The sequence below is a fragment of the Gobius niger genome, assembly GCF_951799975.1.
Source record: "Gobius niger genome assembly, chromosome: 3".
Classification (NCBI taxonomy): domain Eukaryota; kingdom Metazoa; phylum Chordata; class Actinopteri; order Gobiiformes; family Gobiidae; genus Gobius; species Gobius niger.
Genome location: NC_136854.1, coordinates 2360426 through 2379689, shown reverse-complemented (window position 1 = coordinate 2379689; position 19264 = coordinate 2360426). Strand labels below are relative to the sequence as shown.

Below are 19264 nucleotides of genomic sequence, written 5' to 3'. Positions count from 1 at the left end.
TAACACCTGGTCACGTGACTGCCTCGAAAACGGCTTCATTCTGTGAGTTGCGTATCGAGTGTTAAAGCGGCTCAGAGCGGCTCATTGAGCTGCCTTTTGCGGTGACGCCTAAACAGCTAAGGTTTTCTTGTCCATATAGTGATGTAAATCATTAGTGATAAATAAATAAATGTGCTGTATTTCACCCATTTCCCATTGAACTGCGTTCATGTGGAGAAAGTGGCTGTGGGCCAGAATACATTTTGTATTTTCTTATTCTTTCCAAAGTCCTGCTTTTGAACAGATAAAGCAGGCCTGGAACTGATCAGGCGAGGGAAACGTAAGGAGCATCTACAGCAAACAGTGTCAGAATCAGCTCTGCATTGATGTCCTGCCTCTGAGCAGCAGAGCCGCAGGTGACTGAGGCCCCGCCCACTGGAGCTCCGCCCACAGACCCATGTTACAAAGAAAATGACTCTTATTTATCGGCCTATGATTGATTTGATCAAACATCAACATCAGGCTGTAATAATAAAACTGCCACACGTCTGTTTGAAACTTCTCTTCCACATGATCGTGTTGGTTCAGTCGTGTTCATGAGAAGTCGTGATAATAAAGTTTGTCCACAAGAGGTCAGTGTTCAGACAGAATGAAACACCTCAGAGACTTCGAAGCTACAACACTTTTTTTTTATCCTTTGTGATTGGAATAACAGGACAGTACTTGTGATTGTCGCCAAGCAGTAAAAAATGTCAACATTCACTAAAGATGCCTTTGTTTCCTTCAGTCTTCCCTAGATCCTTCCCTTTATGTGACAAGAATAATCCATAAAACATAGACTCAAAAGTCACCGCTTTGTCCTGAAGTATATTGGACGTCCCATCGACCGGTCACTGAGGGACTCACAGCTGGGACCAGGTTCAGACGGAGGATGTTTCTGGAGGATCCTGAGACAAAGAAGAAAACACACGGAAACACATGGATCAGACTCAGAAAAGGATCATCAGCTCCTTAATTCAAACAGTAAAGCTAAGAGAGACTATAGAGCCGACTCTGACGAAGAGTCGACGTAAAGAGTGGTGGATCTAACCTCTGAGCTTTGGGATCCGTGGTTTTAGAGGGAGGGGCTCCGTCATGTCTTAGCTCTGGATCCATGTGTGACCGGTGGACTTCTGCTTTGTGTAGTTTATGCAGTTTGTGGTGCATTAAGGAGCCACGGGACACAGCGGAAACATTAGGAGGCGATTAATCTGGCAGATAATAATATAAGACACAATGAATATGTGCCACAATACAGATCCTAACTAAAGAATAGACGACAATGGACAATATTAGCATTTCCCCGCATTTCTTCACATGAATGAATTAAAACATCGAGGAAGGACGAAGCACAATACCAACTTAATTACATGTAAAATATATGTGCACAGATGAAAATAAAGGCAAGATTTTAATAAAAAGGACTTAAAACATTAATTACAATGGATGACTGACCTCTTCCCAATATCGGATTTGCAATGGGAAGAGGCAGGGGTCAAACCCCGAATTCATACGAGGGGCATGTCAAAGGTCACACGAAGAAGAAACACAAACATAGAAGTGGCTGTCGGACCATGTCGGCACCGTGTATCAAACGCCAGGTATGGACAAAACTGCTGAGTAAACGAAAGGACAATGTTGTGTAATTATACAGTTATGAACGGGTTACACATGTTCAGGCCACAGACCTGGAGAATATCAGTGAACCTTCAAATATTAATATATTAGTTACTTTACTGATTTCTTGATTTTTAAAAGTAACTAAGTTACTTTTTGAGTTACATTCAGAAGCTGCCAACAACAGCTCCACCGCCTCAACAAACAAATGACACTTGCTTTCACCAACACTCTCTTTCTTAGAAGAGCATTTTAACAGAAACATGAACAAAGCTGACACAGACTCAGAATATGACGTTTTTCCAGGAGCGCCGGAAGTGTTTCAAGCTTCGCTACAAGGGGGTGCTGCAGCACCTGCCGCACCCCCTTGTAGCGAAGCTTTAAAAATTGCAATGACAATAAAATGATGACTTATGAATATATCTGGTTGCTGTTTCATTCTGTTCCACAACATATTAAGCCTAAAGCCTTGTTTGGGTAAAGGATGAAGAGGGGGATCACTATAAAGGGGCTATATCATGCTAAACTGACTTTTTGGAGCTTTTAACCATGATGTTGTGCTATTTCCTGATCAAAAACACCCCAGAGTGTTTTGTGACTTCATTCATGCAGTTCTCAGTAATCCTCCTGAATCCTGCTCTGAGCAGCTGCTCCGCCCTCTGCTGGAAAATCACTAACTTGTGACACTCTGACGTTTTTTACATCATAGTGTCAAACAGGAAGAGCCCGACATCTGTAAGCCAGCACATCAAACCTACAGCCACCAACCTTGGCGTCATTATGGACTCGGATTTTATACTTGACAAGCGGGTCAACGCTGTGGTTAAATCCAGCTTTTATCATCTTCTTCTCTTAGCTAAAATTAAACCAATTTTAGCGCGTTATTCATGCTTTTATTTTGTCACGTCTGGACTACTACAACACACTTTACTCTGGGATAAATCAAAAGACCCTTCGTCACTTGCAGGCTTTCAAAGCTTTAAATGGACTGGTCCCTGAGTACATCACAGACCTCATTCAATTTTACCGCCCCCGCGCTCTCTGCGGTCTGGGGGCCAGCTCCAGCTCGTGGTCCCTAAGACGAAGTGTAAAACCAGAGGGGACAGGGCGTTCTCTGTTGTCGGCCATAAGCTGTGTGGAACACTCTGCCCCTTCACGTCCGTACATCCCCCACTGTGGAGTGTTTTAAATCGTGTCTTAAAACCCAGTTTTATTCTTGTTAATTCGTCATGACATTTTTATGTTGACGTTATATCAAAATCAAATGAAATAATGGAGATGACTCTGCACAGCCTGAGCTCCCAAATTAATTATTTTAATTATTGCACTACATGATGCGACGTTTCAGGCAGTATTAGCCCTCCATCAAAACCCATGTGAAAACCACAAAAACATAGATTTGCAATTAATCATTCAGGACAGATACTTTCCCCAATAAAATGAAAACTGCTAAAGTTGTAGACTTTACAAATCAGGAGAAAGACATGTTTAGTAATTACACACCTGTTTCATTGTTACCACAACTTTCCAAAATTCTAGAAAAACTCTTCAATAATCGATCATAAAAAATCATAACTAAGCATAGATTACTCCGAGTGTCAATGTGGTTTTAGGGTTAAGAGTTCCACAGCCTTGGCACTTATTGATAAAGTTGAACAAATATCTCTCGATTAAAAACTTTACACAACAGAAATATTTGTGGATTTAAAAAAAGCATTTGATAAAACAGATCACACAACTCTACTAATAAAGCTTGAACTCTACAGTATCAGGGGTGCAGCCTGGCCAATGGTTCTAGTGAAAGAACACTAGATCTGAATGTTTACATTACATGAAGGAAGAAAAACTCAACCAGACTAAAGACTAAACCAGGTTTAAACCAGGACTAAACCAGGACTTAACTGGGTCTAAACCAGGTCTATCCCAGAGCAGGGGTTGAATATGATGAGAGCAGTCGAACCTGAGCGGATCCACAGAGTCCACCGTGTCCCAGAGAAAAGTAAGTCTGACGGAGAGACCGTTGTGCGTTTCTTCCTGTTGTGACTCAGAGCCGCACCTGGATTGGCAGCGGTCCAGGTGGGCGGGACATGAGTCCAGGTGGGCGGGACTGCAGACAGGTGACAGGAGGAGAGGCTCATACAGCAGACAGTGATGAGGGAAGAAGGAGAATAACACTGAGGCTGAACAGAGCAAGGAAAGAAAACAACAGGTGGTTTTCAGGGTGAACTGTAAACACTAAAGTGAACGTCTCGCTCATAGACATGTTCTTGCTGCGTGTCTTCCTGCCCCTGACAGTTAAAGTCCTGCTGGAAACTCTTCTAATCTACACATTTAAGCCCACAAATGCACTTCTGATGTAACCGGCTTCATGGAGCTGTAAATAGAGCTTTGTCGTCTGGAAAAGTGAAGCCAGTGCCGACTATGGCGAAGCAAGAATGTCCGTTTTATGGCATTTCTATCATTTCTGAAGTTTCTCCACAATAAACAGATGATTAGATGATGCTCCCCTGCCCTCAGGCAAACGCTTCAGAGTGTTAAAGACTCACACCAGCAGATTGAACAACAGTTTTTACCACCAAGCTGTTCCATCACACCTTAGCACCACATTGTAACTGCAACTACTGTTTTTGTGTATGTGTTTTTATTATTATGACTTATTATTGAGACTTTGAGAGCCAGACAAGTTTCATTCTGCTTGTGTGTAAAGACAAATAAAGCATTTCGATTCTATGTTTACTGGCCATTAGAGGCCAGTCCCTCAGTAGAAGTGGGGAAAAAGTCAGAGTTTAGCATTAGCAGCTAACATCTGTTGTGCTGTTTTCGGTCTTTTTCCTGAATTACACTTTTTCTACATGTTATTTGTATTGAATTTAAATAACATAGGGATAAAAAAAAGGACAGTTAAAGCACCGGTCCCGAAAAGCAGGTATCGTTAAGTAGTGGTATAAAAACAGGACCCTAGTCAGAGGTTAGCATCAGTAGCTAAAACAGAATTTAGCATTAGTGTCTAAGAGTTCCGCATTGAAAGTGTAGCATCAGCGGCTAAGAGTCAGAAGTTAGCATCAGCAGCTAACAAAGAATTTATCATTAGCGGCTAACAGAGTTTAGCTTTTGCAGCCAACAGAGTCTAGCATGATTGGCCATAACAGAGTTTAGCATTAGCGGCTAAAAGAGTATCGCATAAGTGGCCAACACAGTTTAGCATCAGCGGCAAACAGTCAGAATTTAGAATTAGTGGCTAACATTCAAAGTTTAGCAATAGCAGTCAACATCGTCAGCGGCCAACATAGTTTAGCGTCAGCGGCAAACAGTCACAGGTTAGCATCAGCAGCTAACAGTTTAGCATTAGCGACAAAAAGTAAGAGGCTAACATTGGCAGCTATCAGTCAAAGGTTAGCATTATCGGCTATCAGTCAGAGGCTAGCATCAGAAGCCAACACAGATTTTAGCATTAGCAGCAAAAGTTTAGCATTCAAAGTTCAGCATCAGCGGCAAAAAGTCAGAGGCTAGCATTAGCATCTAAAACAGAATTTAGCATTAGCAACAAACAGATTAGCATTTAGAGTTTAATATCAGCGGCCAACAGAATCAGAAGTTAGCATTAGCGGCTAACTTATTCAGAGTTTGGCATTAGTGGCCAACAGAGTTTAGCATCAGGAGCCAACACAGAATTCTGCATTAACGTCAAACAGAATTTGTCAAACACAGTTTAGCATCAGCAGCAGTCAGAAATTAGCATTAGCAGCTAACAGAGTTTAGCATCAGCGGCCAACATAGTGTGGCATCAGCGGCAAAAAGTCAGACGTTAGCATTAGCGGCTATCAGTTAGAGGTTAGACTCAGAAGCTGACACAGAATTTTGCATTAGCGACAAACAGAGTTTAGCATTAGCGAAAAACAGTCAGAGGCTAGCATCAGCAGCTAACACAGAATTTAGCATCACTACTTGCCTGGTCTCGCCTCCACTTCACTGGAAGAAATACGGACTTTGTTTACAAAAACTACCTGCACACAGGGCTGATCATCACGTGAACTCACACCAAGAGGGAAACCCGCGAGCACTTCTGTTCTGGCGAGTGCCGTTTCTGTGCCTGGAGCAGCGTCTGGCGCCGGAGCCGGCGGAGCCACAGTGTCAGCCGGACTCACTGTGAGTGGCAGTTTGGGGCAAACCCGGACTGGATCAGGACCGAACCCGGACCGTAGTTAATGTGAGCCTGGGGTAACACTCAATGCACCTGCACATCTGCAAATACACTCACTCTGTTTTCTACGTCAAACTGTCGTCTTTATCATAGTTTAAACATGAACATTAGCAACTCCTCACCGGCATGAGCTAAACACCAGAATCAGCCAATTCACACAAGCATCAGTGACTCATGGATGAATGTAGGGCTGCACAATGTACTACAAAAATAATATCTCTATCGTAAGAAGCCACAATCTGTCGCTAAATTACTACAGATGGACACATTTATTATTTTACTTCCGGCGTAAAAGAAAAAGTTTCCCTAATATTTGCTGAAAAACGACTTACAAACTGTGTTTAAATTAAATGGCACATATTACATGACAACAGTTAGGTCAAATGTTTTTTCCTGATATTGTGCAGCTCTACATATAAGGATGTAAATGGACGAGGTAAATGTGTGGATGTAGAAGGAGGTTGTAGAAGAGAGAAGCAAAGTGAGAGAGTCTGTGAGAAAGGTATGAATGTGCGTGCGTATGTATGCGGAGGATGTATAATATAAACGTAGTCACTCACCGCTGACGTCTTCATCAGATGTTTAGCTCCAGCAGAGTTTACTCACCCTGTGCTCCTCTGGTCAGAAAGTCCTCAGTCCGTGATCCAGCGCTGGATTCTGTGAAAGAAAAGCATTTAAAATCACATGACTCCAGACCTCACCAAGCCGCCACTCGAAATCTAGAATAATTAAGACACAAATCTGGACCAGGTGAGGATTTTTCTATCGGTCAGATTCACCTCTGGTTTTATCTGTCGATCTCGCTGCAGTTTACACATTTCTTCCATATTTCACTTTTTTAAAGATGAGAAACCACATTTTATTACAAAAACCTATGACACTGACATTGTTTTTAAAATGGAGGAGCACAGACGGGCCTCTCAATGTTCTCCCTAACCTCTTACCCCCCGCCTTAACCGAGCTTTACCCAAATCTGAAAGCTTCAAAGAAAAGCGTAAAAACAAGGATGAAAAACGTGGAGAAAACATGACGAAAAGCAATGAAAAAAGGAATGAAAAAGCCACAAAAACATGACAAATGTGACGACAACATGACGAGTTACAATCACTTTTGTAGGTCTTAGCTTTCAAATGAGGCGTTGCACTGTCGCTCTCCAGGTGAGAAGCTTTTAGATTTGGGTAAAGCTGAACAGGAGAAAAGGCGCTGGGTTAAGGCGGGGGCTAAGAGGTTAAAACATGTCTTTGTGGAAGTGTTGGGCCCAGGTCAGAGTCAGGGCCGTGTTTCAGTCTCAGTCGCTCCTGATTTCACACATTTCTGATGATTGTAAATGTTCAAACATCATTTTACATTTTAGCTCCTTTAGTTCATTTAGACCAAGACTAAAACTACATTCAAATATGTTGTAGAATTAACACTGTTCCATAACAAAGGCCAGGGTCAAACCGGTCTGACCAGGTCCAGGTTTTGGGACCGACCTCTGGCTGTGGCCAAAGCGCTGACCCGTGTCTGACCCGCGCCTGACCCGCGTCTGACCCGCGTCTGACCCGCGCCTGACCCGCGCCTGACCCGAGTCTGACCCGCGCCTGACCCGCGCCTGACCCGAGTCTGACCCGCGCCTGACCCGCGCCTGACCCGCGCCTGACCCGAGTCTGACCCGCGCCTGACCCGCGCCTGACCCGCGTCTGACCCGCTCCTGACCCGAGTCTGACCCGCGCCTGACCCGCGTCTGACCCGCGTCTGATGTGACTGAACAGACTCTGCCTCCGGTGAGGAGAGAGTGGACAGCCCTCACTATCCACACGCAGGTCATAGGATTTAATATTTCACAACATCATACCGCTGTGCTATAAGGGGATTTTACCCATATTAGCATTTAGCCGCTGCTAGCGCCGCTTTAGCTGGTGCTAGCATAACATTAGCATGTAGCTTACCTTCATAGTTGTCTTCAGCGGTTTCTTTTCTGTTCTAACACAGCTCGGCTCCTCTGAATGATTCCATAACTCCCTCCAGAAGCAGCATTTGTCCACATTTGTTCTCATGGCGGCTCTAAAAACTTTTAATGACGATCTGTCCCGCGTGCTCCTCCGTGGGGGCCCGGGGGCGGTGCGGTCGGGTCGCGCTCATTAGCCTCACCTGTTTCCTTCAGTGAAGAGGTCATTCCTGCCTTCACAATAAAAGAGCACTTCCGGTCTGACAAACTTTCACAACAAATGGCCAGTGTTCGGCGGGTCAGTCTAAAGCAGGGGTGTCCAAACTACGGCAAAATCTAAAAATATAATATCATTTTATTTTATTTTTTTATTGAATATATGTATAAAATCAATAAAAATCCATGAATAGAAAGCTGTGATGAAGGCTGTGTTTTACTTTAAGCATATTTAGTTAAAATGCATAGTTATATTTCTGACCTACTGAGTGTGGCCCAGTTGAAACAAATAAAACAACAAAACACCAACAACATGTTTAACTGGAAGCTTTTGTGATTGATTTGCATAAACGGCTTAATTTGCAGTGAATGTAACGGTTGGAGTGGAGTTCTGACGATGGCTTGGGAAAAACCCACCATATTGCCCCCCCTTCAATAAATTACCGCTCACGTTCTATTTTCACCACAGTCTATCTTTCATTATAACATTCAACAAGTGAGTATAGTGATTATATGAACCAAAGTACTTCAACAACAAGCCTATTATAAGTTTCTAAAATACAAAACTTCCCAATAACCAATGATTAAACCTTTTATTCAAACCTTTCATCATCACTATTTCATAACATATATTGTTGCTCACATCGTTATTTGTTTCTTAAATATGCACAGCTCATTTTTATAACACACTGATCCAGGTCTGTGATGTTAAAGAGCCGTTCTAAAGAGCTGGTCATGAACGCCACATCCTGAGTGGTTAAAAACAGCGACACCAGAGCCTCACATGGGGAACAGCAGGCGACCACTGAACGTGCTGTGGTGATTTTCATTATCAAAGATTATATGGTTCTGCCACAGACGCTGTGGGACTCCTGAGGCAGCTGAGAGGTACCGGCAGGCCAAGCGTGCTGCAGCTCGTGCGGTCGCAGAGGCAAAAACTCGTGTCTGGGAGGAGTTCGGGGAGGCCATGGAGGAAGACTATCGGTCGGCCTCGAAGAAATTCTGGCAAACCATCCGGTGCCTCAGGAGGGGGAAGCAGTGCTTCACCAACACTGTTTACAGTGCGGGTGGGGGGCTGCTGACCTCAACTGGGGATGTCGTCGGACGGTGGAAGGAGTACTTCGAGGACCTCCTCAATCCCGCCGTCACGTCTTCCGATGAGGAAGCAGAGGCTGGGGACTTGGAGGTGGGCTCGCCCATCACCGGGGCTGAAGTCACCGAGGTGGTGAGAAAGCTCCTCGGTGGCAAGGCTCCGGGGGTGGATGAGATTCGCCCTGAGTACCTTAAGTCTCTGGATGTTGTAGGACTGTCTTGGCTGACACGTCTCTGCAACATCGCGTGGCGGTCGGGGACAGTGCCCCTGGATTGGCAGACCGGGGTGGTGGTCCCTCTCTTTAAGAAGGGGGATCGGAGGGTGTGTTCCAATTACAGAGGAATCACCCTCCTTAGCCTCCCCGGTAAGGTCTACTCCAGGGTGCTGGAGAGGAGGATCCGGCCGATAGTTGAACCTCGGATTCAGGAGGAACAATGCGGTTTTCGTCCTGGTCGTGGCACACTGGACCAGCTCTATACCCTCCGTCGGGTGCTTGAGGGTTCGTGGGAGTTCGCCCAACCAGTCCACATGTGTTTTGTGGACTTGGAGAAAGCGTTCGACCGCGTCCCTCGTGGTGCCCTGTGGGGGGTGCTCCGGGAGTATGGGGTCCGGGGCCCTCTGCTAAGGGCTGTCCGTTCCCTGTATGACCGCAGCAGGAGCTTGGTTCGCATTGCCGGCAGTAAGTCAGACCTGTTCCCGGTGCGTGTTGGTCTCCGCCAGGGCTGCCCTTTGTCACCGGTTCTGTTCATTACTTTTATGGACAGAATTTCTCGGAGCAGCCAGGGGCCGGAGGGTGTCCGGTTTGGGAGCCTCAGAGTCTCATCTCTGCTGTTTGCAGATGATGTTGTTCTGTTGGCTTCAACAAACCAGGACCTTCAGCGCGCACTGGGGCGGTTTGCAGCCGAGTGTGTAGCGGCCGGGATGAGGATCAGCACCTCCAAATCCGAGGCCATGGTTCTCCACCGGCAAAAGGTGGCTTCCCCTCTACAGGTCGGTGGGGAGTCCTTACCTCAAGTTGAGGAGTTCAAGTATCTTGGGGTCTTGTTCACGAGTGAGGAGTGTGAGATCGACAGACGGATCGGTGCGGCGTCAGCAGTGATGCGGTCGCTGTATCGGTCTGTTGTGGTGAAGAGGGAGCTGAGTCGGGGCAAAGCTCTCGATTTACCGATCGATCTACATTCCCACCCTCACCTATGGTCATGAGATTTGGCATCGCGAATACAAGCGGCCGAAATGAGTTTCCTTCGCAGGGTGTCTGGGCGCACCCTTCGAGATCGGGTGAGGAGCTCAGTTACCCGGGAGGAGCTCAGAGTAGAGTCGCTGCTCCTTCAAGTCGAAAGGAGCCAGCTGAGGTGGCTAGGGCATCTGTTCCGGATGCCTCCTGGTCGCCTCCCGCGGGAGGTGTTCCAGGCATGTCCTAGTGGGACAAGGCCTCGTGGAAGACCCAGGACACGCTGGTGGGACTATGTCTCCGAGCTGGCCTGGTGTCGCCTCGGGGTCCCCCCAGAACAGCTGAAGGAGGTGTGTGTGGACCGGGAAGTTTGGGCATCTCTGCTGAGACTGCTGCCCCCGCGACCCGGCCCCGGATAAAGCAGAAGAAAATTGATGGATGGATGGACAATATTCCACATAGATCTGACTTTATTACAGACTGCGCTCTCTAAATCAGCCTGTGCTGGATTTAACCATGTAAAGACCACCTAGGTCCCTATATGTGAGTCACCCAGCAGGGTTGAACCAAAACCCTCTATAATGTTGTTCAATGTGAAGAACCTGGTCACAGTAGGCATAGACTGTGTTTATTGTATTTGTGTCATTGTATTGTTGCAAGGCGGTGGTATTCCTGTGTTAACCTGGGTTACCGGTATTTCTGGGTAATGGGACACACGCACGGGGGCGCGCGAGAAAGGTGACGTCACACGCCGACTTGGGACTCTTTGCCAGAGGTGAGTTGCCGGGAGCTAACCTTTTGTGGATGTATGCACGTTTTATGGAACTAACCATCCAGGACGGAGGTGGAAACGCTTCGCGGAGCTGCTGGGAGTGTCTGGTCCGACCTCGGGTGCACGGGAGGGCAGCTCGGGTTGTGAGTAACTTGGCTGCCGATGGCCACATAGCTATTGCTATAACCGCGTTTATTTTGTCCCGTAGAAACTGGGCCTGCGGTGGGATTTCAAGGCTTCCTGGTCTGGACCTGTATTTACGGACTTTATTTGGACTATAAACTTTTATTTTCACTCGCCTTAGTGCGTTGTTTTGTGTTCAACGGGTTTCACGCTCAAGCGTTGGGGTGGGATGTGGCCGTACACATATAAAATAGAGTCAAAGTGAAATCATTTGTTTGTTTGTTGGTTATTCACCCCTGCTGGTACACAGATCCGCCCGTTACCTAATAGTGCGTAGTAGCGTTCACACCTTGGAAGAGACAGGTGAATCGTTACAACCAGAGCTTAATGTTGTTAGTGCTGCAGCGTCTGCAGGGGTTTATTCAACTGAAAACCGAACCCAGCGAAAATCCAAATTAAAGAGATACAGCATGTCCATATTCAGCGAAAATAAGCTGCAGCAGAACAATGACAATGCTGTAGCTACTCGCTAAGTTGCTACAAACACACGAGAAAATCTACACAAAGATTTGTTTATTTGTTTGTTTTTTTATTTATTGTTAAGGAACCCCATTAGCTACCACCGTAGTGGTTGCTAGTCTTCCTGGGGTCCAGGATTAAAAAGCATTTCCAATAAAATAACATGCATTAAAAACAAACAAGGCACAACAGTAATACATGACAAGATAAAATTACTGAAACCATACCAGAAGATTATAGTGTATTTTTGAAAACATGTAAATTGGATGAATCCCTCAAATTCCTGGGCAGCTTATTCCACAATTGCAACGATCTAGATTCAACAGTTTTTATTAGCAGACTTGTTCTAGGTCGATTTATTGCCACGTCGTCACTACAAGCATGCCGCGTAGAATAAGAGTGTGTCTGCTTCACATATTTAATGTTTTCAAATAGTGCGATAGGTTTGCCAGTCAAAATATTTTTTTTTTAGAAATTATAATAAATTATAATGGAATTTATTTTGGAGCAACGGAGATGAAGTAAAGACGAAAAGAGACCATTTAAGTATAATTTCAATACTGTTGTAAAATAAAAAATACATAAATGAATAAAGAACATGCATTGGGGAGCTTTAGGACATGGGCTTTTCTCTCTATGATAGACAGTGCAGTAAGGGCCTTCGACCCTTGCAAGCCCCGCGCGCGCTGCCCCTTGCGACCGCCCCCGCTCTCTCTCGCCCAAACCTGGTCTTGCCTCTGCCTCAGACCCAACCTGGCCTCACTCTTGCGCCGGCAAGAAAAGAGAAAGCATTCTAAAAGTGTCAAAGCCATATTTGAACTGGCAACCTCCTACACCAAAGACCAGTGCACTATCACTGAGCTGTAACTCCATATTAATGTTGGCCTGATGTGGGCTACTCTTACCGGTTAGAAATTCGTTCCCAGTACACCACTGGAGGAGAGGGGTCAATTAAGGTCATGTGTCGCCCCATACATTTTTTTCAATTGTTTTCGACATTGTCCCCAGTGTTACCTCAGTTGTTTCCCTATTATCCCACAATTGCTTTGTCTCTAGTTCCGCATATTCTGGAAGCGTTCTTTCCACGTTTTTCAAAGGGTGGGAACATGTTGATTCATGTTATATCCATTTGGTGGTGAGTCCAAACAAAAAACAAAAAGAAGTCAAGGTCAGAATTGATCCAGCAATCTCACAGTTGGGAAACTAACACTCCAGCTATGATGCTACACAGGGGACAGCAAATGCCAGCCGAACAGAAAAAATATCTTATGAAACGCCCCGCGCTCATGTGTTTTAAACTTGGACAAGTGTGTAGCGGCCCATGTGTGGACTAGCTACCTCCTTCACCTCAGACGACCACACTATCACTGAGCTATAAGTCCATACAAACATGGGCCTGATGAGGGCGAGGATTCTCTAAATTCACGGACCGAAAATAGGAGGAGAGGGGTTTTTTCCCTGTTTTTGATGAGGGTGGAACCATAGGCGGTGATTCATTCAAAAACGTCCAAATTAAAAATTATTTCGCTGACAGAGGGTTAGTATAAGTCCATACGAATCTCAAACTGTTACTTTTGTTAATAAAGGGGGAAATTTGGAAAATTGACACATTTCCGGAGAAACTCTAACAGAGTCCAACATTCTGCCAGGTAAAAACTCTGGCTATTTTCACGGAGGATGGGCGGGCCACTTACAAGCTACTTTTTTGGCGATAGCGGCTGCATTTACACACCATTAGGTCCAGGAATGGACCTTTATTTTTGCGACCGGTCTTCCATTGAGTAAATGTAAACTGCCTGTTTGAGGGGGCGTCACAGAGCCAACTTTTATTATTTTCTCTTGCAAACCCCACCCAAAATTAGAGCTTGCGGAGCACTAAGTTTTAGCCCCGTTACTTGAATATAGGTTCATGTTTGCTACGTGAATTCTTGCGTTTTCGTCCCCCGTTATCAATATTAATTAGTTACTCGCGGGACACTGCGGGTCCGTTGCTCTGGCCTAATAAATAAATGGCATCAGCACAATTCTAATATAACTACTCTTAAATGTGTAGCCTACTTTACTTAAAGAGGGAGTATTATGCTTTTTTCAGCCACATAGCACCAGTCTATAGCAAACTACAATGATGACGAAACCTTCTGTTGGTCTGTCAATGCAGTAAATTAGAATAACTGCCTTGTATAAAATTGCTCTTTCAAAATGGCCGTAGCAAATGACTTGAAATAGGCCTCTGTCTCTTTAAGACGCTCCCTGACCCTTTCCGACACGCCCCCTCCACACGCTGTCTGTGGCATCACAACACTCCGCTCGTTTTTCTCCACAGTATTGAAACTACAATTGGTGCATTTTAATTTTTATTGTTGGAAAGAAGCTACTGTTTATCACTTTGGGAACAATGGCCACACAGGATATTATTTGGAGACGAACCTTCCTCACCGGACGCTTGGAAGGGGCTCTTGCCTGAAAAATAACTGCTGTTTGGAGGCTATCTCTTTGCATCTGCCATGCCCTATGGATCTCTAACTATACCCCCATGAACGACACCAGGATCTGCACGAGCCCATACCATTCAAAAGACGGACATTATCTGCGCAGGTGGAAAATGGTTTTTCGAGGTTACCCGTTAGCTTGTTATAATCGACTACAGCTCATTGTTGATGAAAAGTCTGCAATAAACCACAAATGTGTAAAGCCAGGCTCATTGTGTGATCATCGTAAAGGCTGCTTCGAGTAGTTGCCTGCTTTATTGACGTTATTTGTGCATAATATGCTGCTTGTTTTCAATGAATGTTGTGACGGTGAAGGTTGTTAGCTTGTCGCGGCTAATAGTGCCTTAGCTCCGGGAGAAACCACTCGGCTACGACTCATTACAGATGAAATGTGAGCAATAAACTACGAAATCAACAAGCCAGGCTCAGTGTGTGATCATCATAAAGGCTGCTTCAAGCAGATGCCTGTTTTAGTGACGTTTTCAATGCATAATATGCTGCTTGTATTCAGTGAATTTTCCCGTTAGCTTGTCGCGGCTAGCTTGTTAGCTCCGGGAGAAAGCCACTCGGCTATGACCCATTGTAGATGAAATGTGAGCAATAAACTGCCAAATCAATAAGCCAGGCTCCGTGTGATAATTGTTAAACGGTTCTTTATGTGTGTGGTGGTTTTATTGACTTTATGTGTGCATATTTCTCGTTTTCACGTGATGACTCGAGGTTTAGCTTAGCATTAGCTTTCTCAGGAGGCTCTGTGCATCATCAAGGCCCAGCGCAGAACCAGACACTGAAATAAGCGTTCTTGTCACCGGTTTTAATCCTGGGTGTTTAGGTAACAGAAACACTGATGTGTGTCTTTGTAAAAGTCTGCTGTGGCTCCGGTTCACAACACATGAAGCTAATCCTCCATGATGACTGTTTACATCTTAGAGCTAGACACTGCGGGGAGGGGGTTCTGCTGAGGGGCAGTGCTTGGTTACTCGGCTGGTGACGAAAGGTCGGAGGCGTATCCTGGAGGTCAAAGCATTCCCAGAAGGAATCAGGCGTTTTATCCCTAAAATGGCCGCCATCAGAGTTTTTACAGATTACTCCAAAATACGTGAGTGTGCCAAGGCAACACTTCAGGCATGTTTTTTAATGAGGGAATGACTTAATAACATAATGTAAAGCTTGAAAAAGTCAATTTTGCATAATACCCCCCTGTAAACAGGGTACAGTGCGTACTTGTCAGTCGCTCATAACACATACGTGATGTGATTACAATAAAGCATATAATAAACATATAATAATATATAATATACAGTTGGATTTCCATAATTTCCATAACAGGTCATGTGACTGAAACTCATCTGTATAATTGAGACTCTGATCCTCAGTCTGACAGACACACTGAGGAGCCGTAAGTGCAGAGCCTAAACCCAGGGATCAGGGTGTGAGTGAAGGTGGTGTTGAAGGTGTGGAGGTGGATCAGTTCCTCAGAGGAGACTGTGTAGAAGGACAGAGAGCCAGCAGCACAGTCCACATACACCCCTACTGTCCCAGAGGAGGAGCCGGGCTGAGGGAGGAGGGTTTGTTTGTTTTTATGCCAAACAGAGAAACCACGTTCAGAGCAGAACAGACTCCAGGACTGATCATTGAATCCAAACCCACCGTCATAACCTCCTCCTTTCCTCCTGATTCCTCTGTAAGACACTGATATAGAAACCTCTCCTCTCCACTGGACCTCCCAGTAACAGTGCCCAGTCAGACCAGAGTCACACAGAAGCTGAAACCTGTCCTCAAATCTGTCCTGATGATCTGGATACGGCTGATCTTCTCTCACACATGTGGCCTTCTTGTTGTTGTCAGACAGTTTGAGGTTCCTCTGAGCTGTGTTTGGATCCAGAGAGAGTTCAGTGAAATCTGACGGAGAGAAAACACAGCAGCAGTTAGTCCCTGTTCACTCTTTAGAGGAGAACGACATTTATATTGGTTTGAAATGGACTCAAAGATTCAAATATAAATATATCAATAAATACATGATTGATTTAATTGTTTCACTTAAAAATTAAAAATATGACACTGTTCACAATTTAAACCACAGTTTGTAACATTTCACCCCGACAATAGAATAAAACAGGAGCTTTAATGATTGTTTCTGTAAAAATGCTTCTGTTCCAAAGGCTTCACAGGATCGTCTGAGTGAAGCTGAGCTCATTTATTTATGTTTCAGTTTAGTTTCTCTTGTGACGTAGCCACACATATCCTGGAATGTTCTGAAGTGACATTTAACAAATATTTTCTTTTGTATTAAAACTTGAATTCTTGTTTGTGTCGCGCTGTCGCAGATAAAGAAACATATTGAACATTTACATTTAAACTCTTAGAAAGTGGTTTATCAGGAACAAAACACGTCTCAGACTCATGAAGGTGTAAATTTACTTTAGTAGGATTTAAGAATATTTAAAGACAAAACTTGTTTCTTTTCTAAATAATAAATGTATTTTTTGTTCTAATTCTCAAATGACTTTCTTCAAGTTCAAATGTGTTGGGCTGTGTGTCAGTGGGCGGGGCTGTGTGCCAGTGGGCGGGGCTTTCTGTCGCCCCTTAGTGTACACAAATTGACACACTTTTCAAACTAAAATATAAAAACCTAATTCTTTCATCTTTTTCTTATTTTTTCACGAATCTCAGGAATCACTTCTCACCTTCTCAAAACTACCAAACGTGATTTATTTGGGAGTTTTAACCCTTTATTTGCCAGTTTCAAACCAAACCTTTGAAGTTTGTTACAAACAACATAAAAACCTGATTCTCTTTATAATAATGAAGAGTTCAGAGCTGGGACTGATGTGGTGTTTAGAGCCTTGGACGTGTCAAAGATCAGCAAAAAATGGATTTGAAGCATTTGTAGTTTTTCTGTCGTGGACGATTCTTTATGTCCAGTTGTTCATTATAAAAACATTCATGACTTCCTTTGTCTTTGCCTCTGTCTCCGTATAAAAGTCATATATTTGATCATTTCATTTTGCAGAACAAGAGTCAGGTTTGACATTTGTCCTGTATTTCTTCAGTTTGGACCTTGTTCCTTTCGTCCAGATATTTTCCCATTAGGATATAATGGAGCCATGGCAGAACCTGGACTTTTCTCACATCAAACTTCACATTTTAAATCTCACTGTAATACAGGAAAAAAGTCACATATCAGTGATGTCAGCGTTTCATTTGGAAGAAAAGGAGTTGAATTTGACATTTTCTCTGCATTTCAGAACTTTCCACTTTTCTAACATTGTAACAGATGCATGTATTTACAGTCAGGTTATACTGAAGCTGTGGCCCAGGGGAAACTACAGGATTTGTTTTATATAAAATATAATAATGTTATTAATATTAACAAGTGATTTATGGACAATAATGTTGAGTGTGAAGAAACAGCTCAGTGGGAGCGTCACAATCAGGGGTTAGTTTAGAAGCAGAAAAGTCTCTGTTGAAAACGAGGCCCAGGTTTGTAAACCTGAGGAAATACAAGAATAAATCCAGACTGCAGCTCTTTGTCCAGGCTATTTTTTGTGTTCAGGTCACTTTCAGCTGATAATTACTATTTATGAACAAAAAAAACAGTTTAGGCTCCCCCCACAGCGCTCTGGTTCTCACATAAGCACAGAGTTTAAGAACTGTAGAATATGAAACAACACTGGCTTTACCAACTGTCAGAAAAAAAGTAAAAATGTTAAATTTCACTCCTTTTCTTTCAAATGAATGAATTTCACTTCATCCGTGACACAAACACGGCTCTGGAAACAGACAAAGCCTCTGGCCTGGCAAAAGCCAGACTGACTTTATTTATGTATTTATAAATACATATAAAGACAGTCTGGAATTGTGGCCGTAGGACACCATTTCCACATCGAATCTCGAGGCGGGGCTAACAATCACCGCTTGAACGAGAGAGAACCAATCAGCGAAACGCGGATGTGACGCAAACACATAGCGACCTACGGTCTGTAGTCCACAAACAACCATCATGGCATGCAGTCGAGTCCCGGTAAATGAATACTGCCGTTTTTGTTTTAAAAATCTGCGAATACACGGGGTACTCACGAGAACAGTGATTATTTTTGACAGGGGAACGCAACCAAAAACTCCTTCTGAAAGGTTTGCGGTGTTAGGACTAACTTTAAATCGCTGCGAAACCAAGTCGGTGCATATGTGCAAAAGTTGCTGAGCTGTGCTCATGCATTTGGAACGGGATAATCCTTTGTTCAAAGAATGGCAAGAAGCCGAAAATTTGACCCACGAACCATCGACAGCCTCTTCATCGACAGCCACCTTAACGACAAGTGAAAAAAGGCCACGCACAAAGCCTTCCAAAACTCCCAGGGATCGCAAAAAGAGTCGCCATGACCCCCCACTCCTCCTCCTCCGGCGGCATCATCTTCGAGGCGAAGCATCACTAAGGTAGCTTTTGCATAAACAACATGTATAGGCTTGCTGGCTGGTGTGGCAGGATTTGCGCAAGGTAGCTTAATATTCCCATTGTCTTCCTTTGCCTATGTTTAATGTGAGTATGTTATCTTCTCTATATTAAAATAAACAACTAACACCCCCTCGCCCCCCAACTCGCACTTTTTTTGCAGATGGGCCAAATCAGAGGTGGGTAGAGTAGCCAAAGTGTTTTCTCAAGTAGAAGTAAAAAGTAGTGACCCAAGTAAGAGTACAAAAGTCCTTGGAGAAAATGTTAGTTGAGTAGCTACTGTGAGTAAAAAAATGTTTTTTTGAATAGAGTGGAAAAAGTGATTATGGTTTGAGTCATGGAATAACAAAGTGAAACAAAGTCAACAATTTTAGAAGAAAATAGCAAATACATGAATAAAAACAAATAATTCTTATGAATATGCTCCAAAAAATACAAAAAATAACTCCTTTTTAGTTACTTAAAGATTTGCTCACAGTTTTTTTTTTACTCAAGACATGACAGACATAATTTTACTCAAGCAGAAGCAGGAAACTATGGTCTGATGAAGTCACTCAAAGAAGTACAATTTCTTCAACGAATTACTAAAGTACACTGCTCACAAAATCTTAGGGCACACTCAAAAAACACATCCTAGATGTCAATCAATTCAATTTTTCTGA

General features: G+C 43.9%; 4 protein-coding genes across 4 annotated transcripts in view; all 4 read right to left on the bottom strand.

Annotated features, from left to right (window-relative positions):
• LOC306960421 (uncharacterized protein) overlaps nucleotides 1–1134 on the bottom strand; it is a gene marked incomplete at both ends in the record, with an annotated part of 68009 nt that extends 66875 nt beyond the window's left edge. Inside the window, 2 exons of the mRNA XM_079552852.1 lie at nucleotides 831–926; nucleotides 1028–1134. Coding sequence (XP_079408978.1) covers nucleotides 831–926; nucleotides 1028–1134 — 203 coding nt within the window. The remainder of the gene's footprint in view (nucleotides 1–830; nucleotides 927–1027) is intronic.
• LOC306960565 (protein NLRC3-like) overlaps nucleotides 1–19264 on the bottom strand; it is a gene marked incomplete at both ends in the record, with an annotated part of 303489 nt that overhangs the window by 112498 nt on the left and 171727 nt on the right. The window lies entirely within an intron of this gene.
• LOC306960416 (protein NLRC3-like) overlaps nucleotides 1–19264 on the bottom strand; it is a gene marked incomplete at its 3' end in the record, with an annotated part of 232902 nt that overhangs the window by 89166 nt on the left and 124472 nt on the right. The window lies entirely within an intron of this gene.
• The window catches only part of LOC306960420 (uncharacterized protein), a gene marked incomplete at both ends in the record, with an annotated part of 50893 nt that continues 47150 nt past the window's right edge, over nucleotides 15522–19264 (bottom strand). Inside the window, one exon of the mRNA XM_079552851.1 lies at nucleotides 15522–16051. Coding sequence (XP_079408977.1) covers nucleotides 15522–16051 — 530 coding nt within the window. The remainder of the gene's footprint in view (nucleotides 16052–19264) is intronic.